The 11,188-nt window shown below is 60.7% G+C and overlaps 1 protein-coding gene across 1 annotated transcript in view; it reads right to left on the bottom strand.

The window, feature by feature from the left end:
• Nucleotides 1–9,596: 9,596 nt before the first annotated feature.
• The window catches only part of OGFOD3 (2-oxoglutarate and iron dependent oxygenase domain containing 3), an 11,529-nt gene continuing 9,937 nt past the window's right edge, over nucleotides 9,597–11,188 (bottom strand). The window contains exon 8 of the mRNA XM_032241171.1: nucleotides 9,597–9,938. Coding sequence (XP_032097062.1) covers nucleotides 9,802–9,938 — 137 coding nt within the window. The 3' untranslated portion in view covers nucleotides 9,597–9,801. The remainder of the gene's footprint in view (nucleotides 9,939–11,188) is intronic.

Below are 11,188 nucleotides of genomic sequence, written 5' to 3'. Positions count from 1 at the left end.
GCCTGGCCAACATGGTGAAACCCCGTCTCTACTAAAAATACACAGATTAGCCAGGTGTGGTGGCGGCACCTGTCATCCCAGCTACTGGGGAGGCTGAGGCAGGAGAATCGCTTGAACCCAGGAGGCGGAAATTGCAGTGAGGCGAGATCATGTCACCCCAGCCTGGGCAACAGAGCGAGACTCCATCTCAAAAAAGAAAAATAAAAGAGAAACAGAAAGTTTATTGAAAGTATGACCTAGCACCTAGAACCCTCAGGGACAGAGTGAGAAATGTGATTTCAGGAGTCAGAATTCCGAGGCAGAAGGGCTGGCTCGACACGCTGGACGGAGCGCCCTGCTCTGCTGTGTCTCTCACCCCAGCAATTTCACTTCTAGGATTTTATCTGAAATTTAAAAATCAGACGTGGATCAAGATGTATGCACAAAGGTGCTCGCCTGAGCATGACTTTATAAACCAAAGGCACCATGGAATTTTCCACAGTTGCTAAACAGATTATGGTGTGAGCAGTGGAGGACTTTGTGTATCTTCAAAGAATAGCAAAGCTCCGTTCTGAAGTGTCCTTTACGGGACAGACCCAAGGGGTGGCGGCCAGTGAGCAGAACTGGAAAGCGAAACCCAGTGACTGAATTCCAGGTTTTGTTTGAACAAACAAGAACGTGTGTGTGGCTGTGTGGTGAGAGCGGTGTGTTGTGTGAGGCTGTGTGTGTGACTGCGACTCTGTCATGTGTGCACACAGGTGTGTAGGCGTGTGTGGGCGCATGTGTGGACATGTACGCATCAAAGCTTGACAAGGACACTTTAAAACAGCAACAGTGTTAGCCCTTGGCAGGAAATTTGGGGCAGTTATTTTTGCCTGTTTTTATACTTTCGATTCTTTTCCAGATTTCCCCCAAAGGGAATACACAGCTTTAAAATCAGGGTTGTTACTACACCCTTTTTTGGAGATGGAGTCTTGCTCTGTCGCCCAGACCGGAGTGCAGTGGTGCAATCTGTCAGCTCACTGCAGCCTCCGCCTCCCAGGTTCCGGTGATCCTCCCATCTCAGCCTCCTAAGTAGCTGGAAGTACAGGCACGTGCCACCACTCCCAGCTAATTTTTGTGTTTTTTGTAGAGACAGGGCCTCCCTATGATCCCCAGGCTGATCTCAAACTCCTGGGCTCAAGTGATCTGCCCACCTCAGCCTCCCAAAGTGCTGGGATTACAGGCATGAGCCAACACTCCTGCTCTATTAAAAAGTTTAAATGTCTGAGGCCTTCATGGTCGCCTCGAACGTAGTGGGACCTGTGAGTGCTGTGCGTTTCCTGCACGTGGGCTGTCAGGCACCTGCCTTAGGGGGAGGACACTGCGTGTGAGAGGCCCGCAGGTGGGGACGTGTGAGCTGGGCCCAGGCCTGCGTGCCCATCCACACCTTGCCCCTGACCTCTGTGCCACCCCTTGGAGGTCCCTCCCCTCCTCCCCCTGCTTCCCTCCCACCCCAGGCCCTGCCCTAACTCGGACCTCATCCAGCCCCAGCCCAACCCTGACCCCAGGAGTGGGGGTCCCACCACTCCTGTATGGACAGCCCATGGTCTCCTGTATCTGGACTCCAGTGGCTTGCAGCTCACGCCTCTCCTCCGGAGTCCCCGTGGTGAGGGCTGGAGCCAGAGCCTGCTCAGATAGGAGGGGCACGGTGCCAGGGCTGGGTTGGGGCAGGGACATTGGAGGGCCTGGCACAACCCGCTAAAGGGATTGAATGCCGCGTTGGGGATTTCAGCAAAGGCCCTTTCTGCCCTGAAAGCCAAAATTCCAGGTTCTCGCTGAAGCTGTCCATAGCTGGCTGCCCCCAGCACCACAGCTCTGCGTGTGCCCATGGCCCCAAGCACAGCCAGGCTCCCCCGGACCCTCCCTGCAATGTCCCTCCACCCCCTGTAATGTCTCCCAGACACTCCCTGCAATCCCAATATCCCCTACCCCCACAATGCCCCCAAATCCTTCCCACAATGCCCCCAAATCCTTCCCACAATTCCCCCAAATCCTTCCCGCAGTGCCCCCGAATCCTTCCCATAATGCCCCCCAAATCCTTCCCACGATGTCCCCCAGACCCTCCCTGCAATGTCCCTCCACCCCATGTAATGACCTTCATACCCTCCCCACAATCACTGCAATGCCCCCCACCCCCTACAAGTCCCCTTAGATGCCTTCCCACAATGCTCCCAACCCCCACAATGCCCCCAGACCCTCCCCGCAAGGCCCCCACACCCCCCATAGGACCCTCGGACTCTCTCCAAAAGGTCACATCCCTGCTGCAGGCCATTGGGTGGCGTTGCTGGTTCCAGAACTCCTCACCAGGGAGCCTGCAGCCTGCGGTCTTGGCCTCATGTGTCTGGACTCCAGTGGTTCACAGCCTGCACCCTGCAGACCGCAGCACAGCTCCCTCCTTCTGCTGCTGGGGCCCGGCTGAGGGATCACGGTCCGCAGCTGTGAGGGCGGCTGTCGGGTCCAGCTCTGGGTGGGCCGTCGCTCAGGGAGCTGCTGTGAACGCTGCGGCCTCAGTCTCTGCTTTCCTTGCCCTGGGCAGAACCTAGGGGTGGAATCGCCCAGAGGCAGAAGCTGTCTCCCTGTCTCCCTGTCCCCCCGTCTCCCTGTCTGTCTCCCTGTGTCTCTGTCTCCCTGTGTCTCTGTCTCCCTGTCCCCCCCTCTCCCTGTCTGTCTCCCTGTGTCTCTGTCTCCCTGTGTCTCTGTCTGTCTCCCTGTGTCTCTGTCTCCCTGTGTCTCTGTCTCCCTGTCCCCCCATCTCCCTGTCTGTCTCCCTGTGTCTCTGTCTCCCTGTGTGTCTGTCTCCCTGTCTGTCTCCCTGTGTCTCTGTCTCCCTGTGTCTCGTCTGTCTCCCTGTGTCTCTGTCTCCCTGTCTGTCTCCCTGTGTCTCTGTCTCCCTGTGTCTCTGTCTCCCTGTTCCTGAAAGCAGCCGAGGCCTTGACACTCGCTCACCAGCAAGGGGTGGGCCCTCCATTGCCCCCCTGCAGGCACCTGGAATTTACTGCATTGTGGGTGAACTTGGGAAAGAAATTTCTTTTCATACAAGGCTGCTGAAAATCCCTTTGTTGGTAACTGCGAGGGGATCCAAGGTTTCACACATTTGCGTTTGGGCTACGAGGTAAATGACACTGGAGAGGCCTTTGCTGTGTGGGGTGTGCGGCTCCCGTGGAAGGCCCTGGGCAGTGGAGCAGCCGGGCTGGGGCCGGGCTGGGACTGGGTGCCCACCTGCATCAGGAGAGGGGCTGGGCTCCAGCACTGGCACATCCCCCCACTGTGCCCACCCCTCTGCCCCCCACCCACACCCCCAGCTGTTTCAGCCCAGAGCAAAACAGCGAGGGAGAAGGTGTGCTGGGCAGACCTCATCTGAGAACAAGGCGGCAGATGGCGTGTGCCCAGGGGTGAAGGAACGCGTGAATGAACTGTGTCCTCAGCTGGGGCTGGACGGTGGGCAGCAGATGCCCAGTGGCAGGCGATTGGTTTGCCGGGCGCCCTCACAGACTGCCCCGTGGCTGGTCTGTGTCCAGGCAGCTCTGGCGTGGCTGGGGTTTGGTTTCTGATGCCCGCTGCCTGGCCTGGGCAGCTGCAGGGCGTGGGGGACACACCGTGTCCCTCAGACTGGCCTCCAGGCCAACAGAGCTCAGGCAACCCCAGGTCCCACCCTCCTGCCTTCCCAATAGTGAGCTGGAGGACGCAGTCTTCTGGGGTCCACGGCGGGGAGGGTGGGGTGCACTGGCGCGTGGATCAAGGTCGCCAGGCCCCAGGCTGCGCTTCACGCGAGTTATTCGCCAGCAAAGGAGCACTTGCCGTGCAGAGCTGCTGAACGCCCCGACATTCCAGGAACGGTGTGCTTCAGGAAGTGGGTCACACCTCCAGCCAGCGGGCCACTGTTTACCCGCGCCGGAGCTCTCTGGTTTGGGAGGCTGTCCCGTGGAAGCGAGCTCAAGGCGGCCCACCACTGAGGGTGGCAGCAGTGACTGGCGTGTGGGTGAGGCGACCCTGGCCGGGGAGGACAGCCGGAGCTGCCTGGCAAAGACCTGCGCTCTCCTGCTCTGAACGTGCGCGGCGTCATGGGTGCGCTGCTGGCCACCTGGAGGGTCAGCCCCGGGAGGTGGCAGGGCCCACGGGCCCCCTTCTGCCCCTAGGAAAGCACTCGGGGGCATCCCACGCTGCCTGGCACCTTCCCTCACCACTCACAAGGGCAGGTTTTTCCATCTGAATTCCAGACAGATGACAGTCCTGGCCGGAAGCTGCCGAGGCTGCTCCAGACTGTGGCTTTTCCCAGGCCGAGTGCCCAGCTCCATGCAGGGGTCAGGGGAGGCCAGTTCTCTTGGGACTGACCCAGGCCCCAGAGGAGTCACGCGTCCAGAGCCACTGGGACAGGTGCACATGCTGGCACTGGCCCAAGGCTGGGTAGCTCTGGCCTGTCACTTTTGCCTGCCTGGAGCCAAGGAGACCCAGGCTGGGAGGGCCTGGGGGTGAGTGAGGTCAGAGCAGGATGTAGCCTCGGCGGTCAGCAGCCTGGAGACTCCGGTCCAAGCCCCAGCCCCCTCTGCCCTCCCTGCCCACTCTGCCCTCCCTGCCCCCTCTGCCCTCCCTGCATGGGGCCCCTGCAGTTCTCACTACCAGTGAGCCCTGGATCTTCCCGTCTCCTCTGGCCAGCCCAAGGGCCGCCCCCCTGCTTCCCTGAAGCCCACAGCGACCCACAGGCCATGCAGCCCGGGCTGGGCCGTTGTGTGTTTCACGGCCCCGACAGCAGCCCCCCCAGCAGAGCCCACCACCGGGCTGCTTTCTGACCGAGTCCTCTCCTCTTTCACAGCTGAGGGACTTCGGCTCAGGGACCACCCAGGCCATGCTGGAAATCACGGGAGTGAACACGTGGAGGTGCCTGGGACTGACAGGTCCTCACAAGGCATCAGGCCGGATCCGTCCACCCAGGTGGCCTCCAGCACCCCTCAGTGTGACTGACAACAAAGGACGGTCTCAGCCCAGAACCAGGAGTTGGCAGGAAACAGAGGCACCACCCCCTGCACTTTGGCCAGAGCTGGCCACCCTGAGCCAAAATTCCTCCGGGGGCTTGGAGCCAGGCGGGGGCTGGGCCTGAGGCCTGATGGAGCGGGACTGACTCCGTCCTCAGGTTCTCCTGCCCCAACCTCCCCCCCTTCCCCTGGCCTCTGGTGCCAGCCGTCTGCATGCCACACTGGGCAGCTGGGGGCCAGGAGCCTTCTCCTCCCTGGGAGGCCACTAAGAGGCGGTCCTGGGGTGGGGTGTGGATTTAGGGGTGGAGGGAGGGGCCCAAGGAGAGGTGGGAGCCAGCGTGCCCACCTCACCAGGGGCAGGACTCCAGGGCCAAGGGCATGAGCACGGGAAGCGGCCTGGGCTGACAGCGAGATGGGAATGCCAGCAAGTTCTGACCTGGCCGAGGGGTCTGTGCTCCCCTCTGAGGTGTCACATGCCCCCGAAACCCTGAACACAGCATGGCCACCCCAGGGAGGGCCCAGCGCAGGGAGACAGGTGCACACATCAGCTGAAATGAAGACAGGGCAGGACTGCCCGGCAGGAGGCCCTGGGTGGGGGTCTCGGGGCTGAGGGGCATTCGGGGAGAGTGAGCCCGGCCTGGCCTCACAAGCGGCTCTGGGGGAAGGAAAGCCCAGGCGGGGCCTCAGTCAGGGGCTTGAGCACCCGCCCTGGTCTCTATTCCCGGCGTGCTGGCAGGGGGGTGGGGCAGGCCCCCGAGGGTGGGCTGCTCGGAGGGGCTGCTGGGGCCCTGGGGTCCTTGAGGGGGCGGCTGCTGCCCGGCATTGCCCCAAGCTGGCCGGGACCTGATCCCCACCCTGCACTGGGGCTGGGAGCAGACAGAAAGGGCAGAGTCACACAGAGAAGGGCCCAGACCGCGCAAAGACCGGGAGGGGGTGCATGTCGGCGGGGCGTGGCCGGCTCCCGGGCTGCTAAACAGAGCTGGGGCCCCTTCCTGTGGAGGAAGGTGCAGCTAAGCACAGCGAGTCAGGGGACAGCAAGGGGCCGGCGTCCCCATCAGGAGAGAAGGTGGAGGGAGCGGGAGCCACCACGCTCCAAACCAGGGCTGTGGCCCAGGAGGGGCAAGCGGTGGCTGCCAAGTGGGTTCCTGGCAGCGACCCACACACCGCACGGGGTCCGCTCCAAGCCGGCCACGGTGAGGAGCCCTGCTCACCCCGAAGCCTCACAGGCCCTGGTGAACACCCACGTGGCGCCATGGCCCTCCCAGCCCCGAGGAAAGCTGCAGCCTGCCTTGAGCCCTCCCTGCTCACTTCACTGCTGTGGCCTCTGCTTTCGTGGCTTCTTCCCCTTTGTGAGAACTCGGGGCATGTATGTGGACTTTTCACACAACTCAAGAAAGCCAGCCTTGGGGCCTTCCTCTCTCCCCAGACTCGGACACCCGGGGACCTCATGTTTTGGCCTTGCTTTTGCAATGCACGGCTGTGTGTGCCCGGGCCTGGCTCGCTCTGGTGGCTGGCGTGGGGACCCCGTCCATGTAGGCAGCAGGGACAGGGCCACCGCCGGGCAGGAGCACAGATGGAAGCAGGAAACTGCTGAGCCCTGGAGCCCTCCCTTTCCCAACAGCAGGACTCACATTCCTCAGATTCTTTATTTTAAAAGGAATAATCGTCTTTGACTTTAATGAGACACTTTTACTTAAAAATAGATCACTCATCAGAGGACACGCCTGAGACTCCAGATCCTCCCTGGAACCTTCTAGCAAAACCAACGACCCCATGTGGGTCCTGCAACAATCCCACGTTGGGCCACACCTGGGCTTTCATCAGGTTCACGAGCACTTCTGGGGCGAAGCCAGGGTGTGAGGATTCACTGCTGTGGCCACGCAGTGTCCCACTTTTTTATTTTTAAAAAATACCCAGACTTTAATGGTAATTTTTTTTTTTTTTTTTTTTTAGAGACAGGGTCTTGGTCTGTCTCCCAGGCTGGAGCGCAGTGGTGCAACCACAGCTCACGGCTGCATCGGCCTCCTGGGCTCCAGCAGTCCTGCCTCAGCTCCAAGAAGCTGGGGTCACAGGAGCAGCTGCCACACCCAGCTAAATTCAAATTTCTTGTACAGACAGTGTCTCGCTGTGTTGCACAGAGTGGTCTCCAATTCCTGGCTCAAGTGATCCTCCTGCCTTGGCCTCCCAAAGTGCTGGGATTACTGGCATGAGCCACCACACCTGGCCATGTTTTCCCACTTTAGAAAAAGGAAATTCTTGCTTTTGCCCAAATATATTAATTTCTTTGTCCGAGTACCCCTGTGATTATCATGAATGGTGTAAGTAGCAACGAATGAAAATCAAACTAAAAATTTACTTATTTCAAAAGCGCTTTAACCCATAACCAACCCAACACCCGCTTTCTTAAAACGCATTTATCCTTCAGACGTGGCAAGATGCCTGCGACCTTGTCATCTACTCCAGGGTGACAGACGGGACCAGGTTTCCACGCAGCATTCTCCACCGACCCCAACTGTGACCACAGCCGTGGACCCTCCGGAAAGTCAAGAAGACTGGGAGCAACCCAAGGGTGGCCCAGGCTGGGGCGACTTCCCACCCCGAAGGGGGACCATTGGCGTGACCCAGAGAGCATCCATGAAGCAGCTGGCCCCAAAAGGACGTCCTTGTCCTCCAGCCAGAGCTGGGCCTCATTCTCCCAGATCCAGAGTCCTTCCGAATTGTGCCTCACTCCAGTGTCCCAGGTAGAGGCCATGGGAGGGGCTGGGGGCCTCAGGGTTCCTGCCCCCCCTGCCCAGAGCCTGCAGCCCTGACTCAGGAGGACCCCCCATGCACCGGTGGAAGCTGTGGACCCAGGGAGCCCATCCCATGCCATCATCTGCATGTGGCCCGTGGCCCCAACAGCCCTGAGCCAGTCCGTGGTGCAGGAGGGGCCCTGGGCAAACCAAGGTGCTGCCCCCAGGTCCCCAGTGCCCAGGGCTCACCACTCCTCAGCTGGCCTCACACCCACTTATTCCTAGGGCCCAGGAATGCTGCCCCTTTATCAACCCGCAGGGCCGCTCCCGGGCCACAGGTGGGGCCTCCTCCAGTCGGAGGCTCCTGTGCCAGGGACTCTGGAACACGAATCTGTGACAGACGGGCCCAGGGAGGAGGGTCTGAGGGAGGAGGGGCCAAGGAAAGAGAAGTCCCAGGAGGAGGAGCCAAAGGAGGCAGGGCTGTGGAGGAAGGTCTGAGGGAGGAGGGTCTGAGGGAGGAGGGTCTGAGGGAGGAGGGTCTGAGGGAGGAGGGGCCCAGGGAGGAGGGGCCCAGGGAGGAGGGGCCCAGGGAGGAGGGGCTTGAGGGGGAAGGGCCAAGGAAAGAGAAGTCCCAGGAGGAGGAGCCAAAGGAGGCAGGGCTGTGGAGGAAGGTCTGAGGGAGGAGGGTCTGAGGGAGGAGGGTCTGAGGGAGGAGGGGCCCAGGGAGGAGGGGCTTGAGGGGGAAGGGCCAAGGAAAGAGAAGTCCCAGGAGGAGGAGCCAAAGGAGGCAGGGCTGTGGAGGAAGGTCTGAGGGAGGAGGGTCTGAGGGAGGAGGGTCTGAGGGAGGAGGGTCTGAGGGAGGAGGGTCTGAGGGAGGAGGGGCCCAGGGCTTCCTCCAGGCAGCTGGGTCAGGGCATCCAGGAGAGCCCGGCTTGGACACCACTCAGCGTTGAGTGACTGGCCCTCTCCCGGGAAGGTGCCCGAACCCCTGAGCAGTCACTTAGAGGTGGCTATGGGCAGAAGCTGGGCTTGGCCTGCCCTCCCTGCCAGCCAGCCCACCCAGGCCCCTCCACGGCTGGTCTCTTCAGGGCTTCTCCGGCCATCACTTTATTTTTATATTTTTAAGACGGAGTGTTGCTCCTTCGCCCAGGCTGGAGTGCACTGCTGTGATCTCGGCTCACCGCAACCTACGCCCCCCCGGGTCAGGGGATTCTTCTGCCTCAGCCTCCCGAGGAGCTGGGGGTACAAGTGCGCCCCACCACGCCCAGCAAATTGGTTTTTGTATTTTTAGTAGAGACGGGCTTTTGGCATGTGGGCCAGGCTTGTCGAACTCCTGACCTCATGTGATCTGCCCACCTCGAACTCCCAAAGTGCTGGGGTGACAGGTGTGAGTCACCGCGTCTGGCCTGACCATCACTGTAATGGCAGGGCAGAGTCGGGGAGCAGGAGCCAGCACAGCGACACCAAGGGCCTCCTCGGTGACGGCGCTCTGGGCCTCGGGATGCTGACCGGTGACAGGGTAAAGCACGGCGCGGTGGGCTGCACCACTGGGGAACTGTGGGAACAGCAGCTGTTCACCTCCACCTTAAGTCCTCCCTGAAGGACCTCACTGCCACCTCGGACCCTTCTCCAAAGCTGCCACGGTTCACTGATGCCGAGACCCCGAGCGGAAGCTGCTGCTCCACGTTTGTCCCCATGTGAACGGCGGCTGATGCTTTAGCCGGGCTCTGATGGGCCAGGGTGGTTGCCGAACTTGGATGCGTCCTGTCTGCTCAGATGGGGACGTGTGCCCCGTCCTGGGTCCCTTTCCTGAGGGAGGGGCTGTCCCCCAGCTGAGGCTCCCATATCTACGTCCAAAGCACACACACGATGCTGGAGAAGTGAAAAGCTGGTTCCCTCCATTTACTCACAGATGAAAAGATTAAAACATCAGCAAATCAAAATCAGAGAATTCCTAAGGCACTCTGTGCAACAGGAACACAGCTGGACGTGCGGGTGGGCACACGGCTGGCGTGGCTGCCTCCACACGGGGCTGGGCAGGCCAGGCCCTCCTCAAGCCGTCTTGGCCCGGCTGCCGGCTACGGGAACGCTGGGTCCTGGATGCCGTGGTCGGGGTTGCAGCTGAAGGCGATGGTGATTGCGTAGCGGGTGCCCCAGCGGACCTTCTCCACCCGGTGCAGGTTCTCAGACCCCGAGGTGAAGAAGGAGACACGACCTGGGAGAGAAGAGAGAGAGGTGACCCCGGGGCCACACCCACAGCCAGGGCCTTCAGAGGGCCTGCGGTCCCCAAAAGAGCAACTGACCAATGAACACAACAAACCAGGCAGGCTGCGGAAATCGCCCCTCTGCGAACTGCTTCTGCAGGAGCAGCAGGAGCTGGAGAAACCACCGGGCAGCTCAGGGGACCTGTGGCCGGGGAGGGGCCCCTGGGGCCAGCGGGGACTCTCTGTGGTGGGCAGCACAGAGGAAGGAGCTGCAGATGCCGCCAAGGCCACCACTGGCTCCAGGCACCCTAGGCCCTTTGACCTTCTGAGCTCTCCCGGGCGGGCGCCCCAGGCCCTTTGTCCAACACTTTAGTATCTTGTTTCTAATCACAGGCTGAGAACAAAGACCAAGCCCTGGGGGTATTCTAACAAAGAATCAGGAAAAACAAGCCAAGATAAAACATCCAACCGGCAAACACCTCCCCGGCTCCCTTCAAGGGGAGACAGGGCTGAAGCCTGAACAGGCAGCTTCCAGAGCAGCAACCAGGATCCTGAGAAGCCCTGGGGGCAGCGCCTCTCCAAATTCCTATCTCAAGAGATTCAGGTTCCCCTGCTCTGATGCTGAAGCGGCTCCGCTCACCCCACCGTGGGGTTTCTGCCGCAGGCGATCACCACTGGGCCATCCAGACTCAGGGGACCCCGCGTCCCCCACTCGTCCTGGCTCCAAATGTCCTGTGACAATTTCGTTCTCATTCAAAGGTTACCGCTGGAAACTCGATCCCTGCCTTTCATATTTGTAAACTTGACTCCATCTTTGAAAGGGGAGAGAAGTCCACCATGGATGTGCAGGGCATTCTAGCTGGTCAAGAGAGAATTGTACTCTGCCTGGAAGCAGCAGAGCAAAAGAAATCAGGTGGATGCAAAGGACCCTCTTAATGGAGGCCGGGAAGCATCCAGAACACAGGCAAGGCAGCCCATCCCTCCTGGAGCGGGCGGGGGGGCCACCTCCAAATACGAAGGAAGGGCGTGTCCCAGGCTCACCAGAGTGGCAGCACCTCACTCCGGGATGGCAAGGTCCATCGTGATGGGCTCTGAAGCCGGCAGCACAGAGCCCTCAGAGAGGAAGAAACCTGGTCACCAACACTGGGCTGGGCATCATCTAATCTTAGATTGTGAGTCCTTTTGAGAAGGGCCCAGCGGTGAGCATCCCCCAGAGGGGAGGGAAGGGGACCCTGACCGCCAAGGTGACACGTGCCAGGGG

This window comes from Sapajus apella, unplaced genomic scaffold, assembly GCF_009761245.1.
Source record: "Sapajus apella isolate SASKATOON/1434 unplaced genomic scaffold, GSC_monkey_1.0 scaffold48, whole genome shotgun sequence".
Lineage (NCBI taxonomy): Eukaryota > Metazoa > Chordata > Mammalia > Primates > Cebidae > Sapajus > Sapajus apella.
Note: the sequence above shows the minus strand (reverse complement) of the source record. Positions and strands in the feature narration are given on the sequence as shown.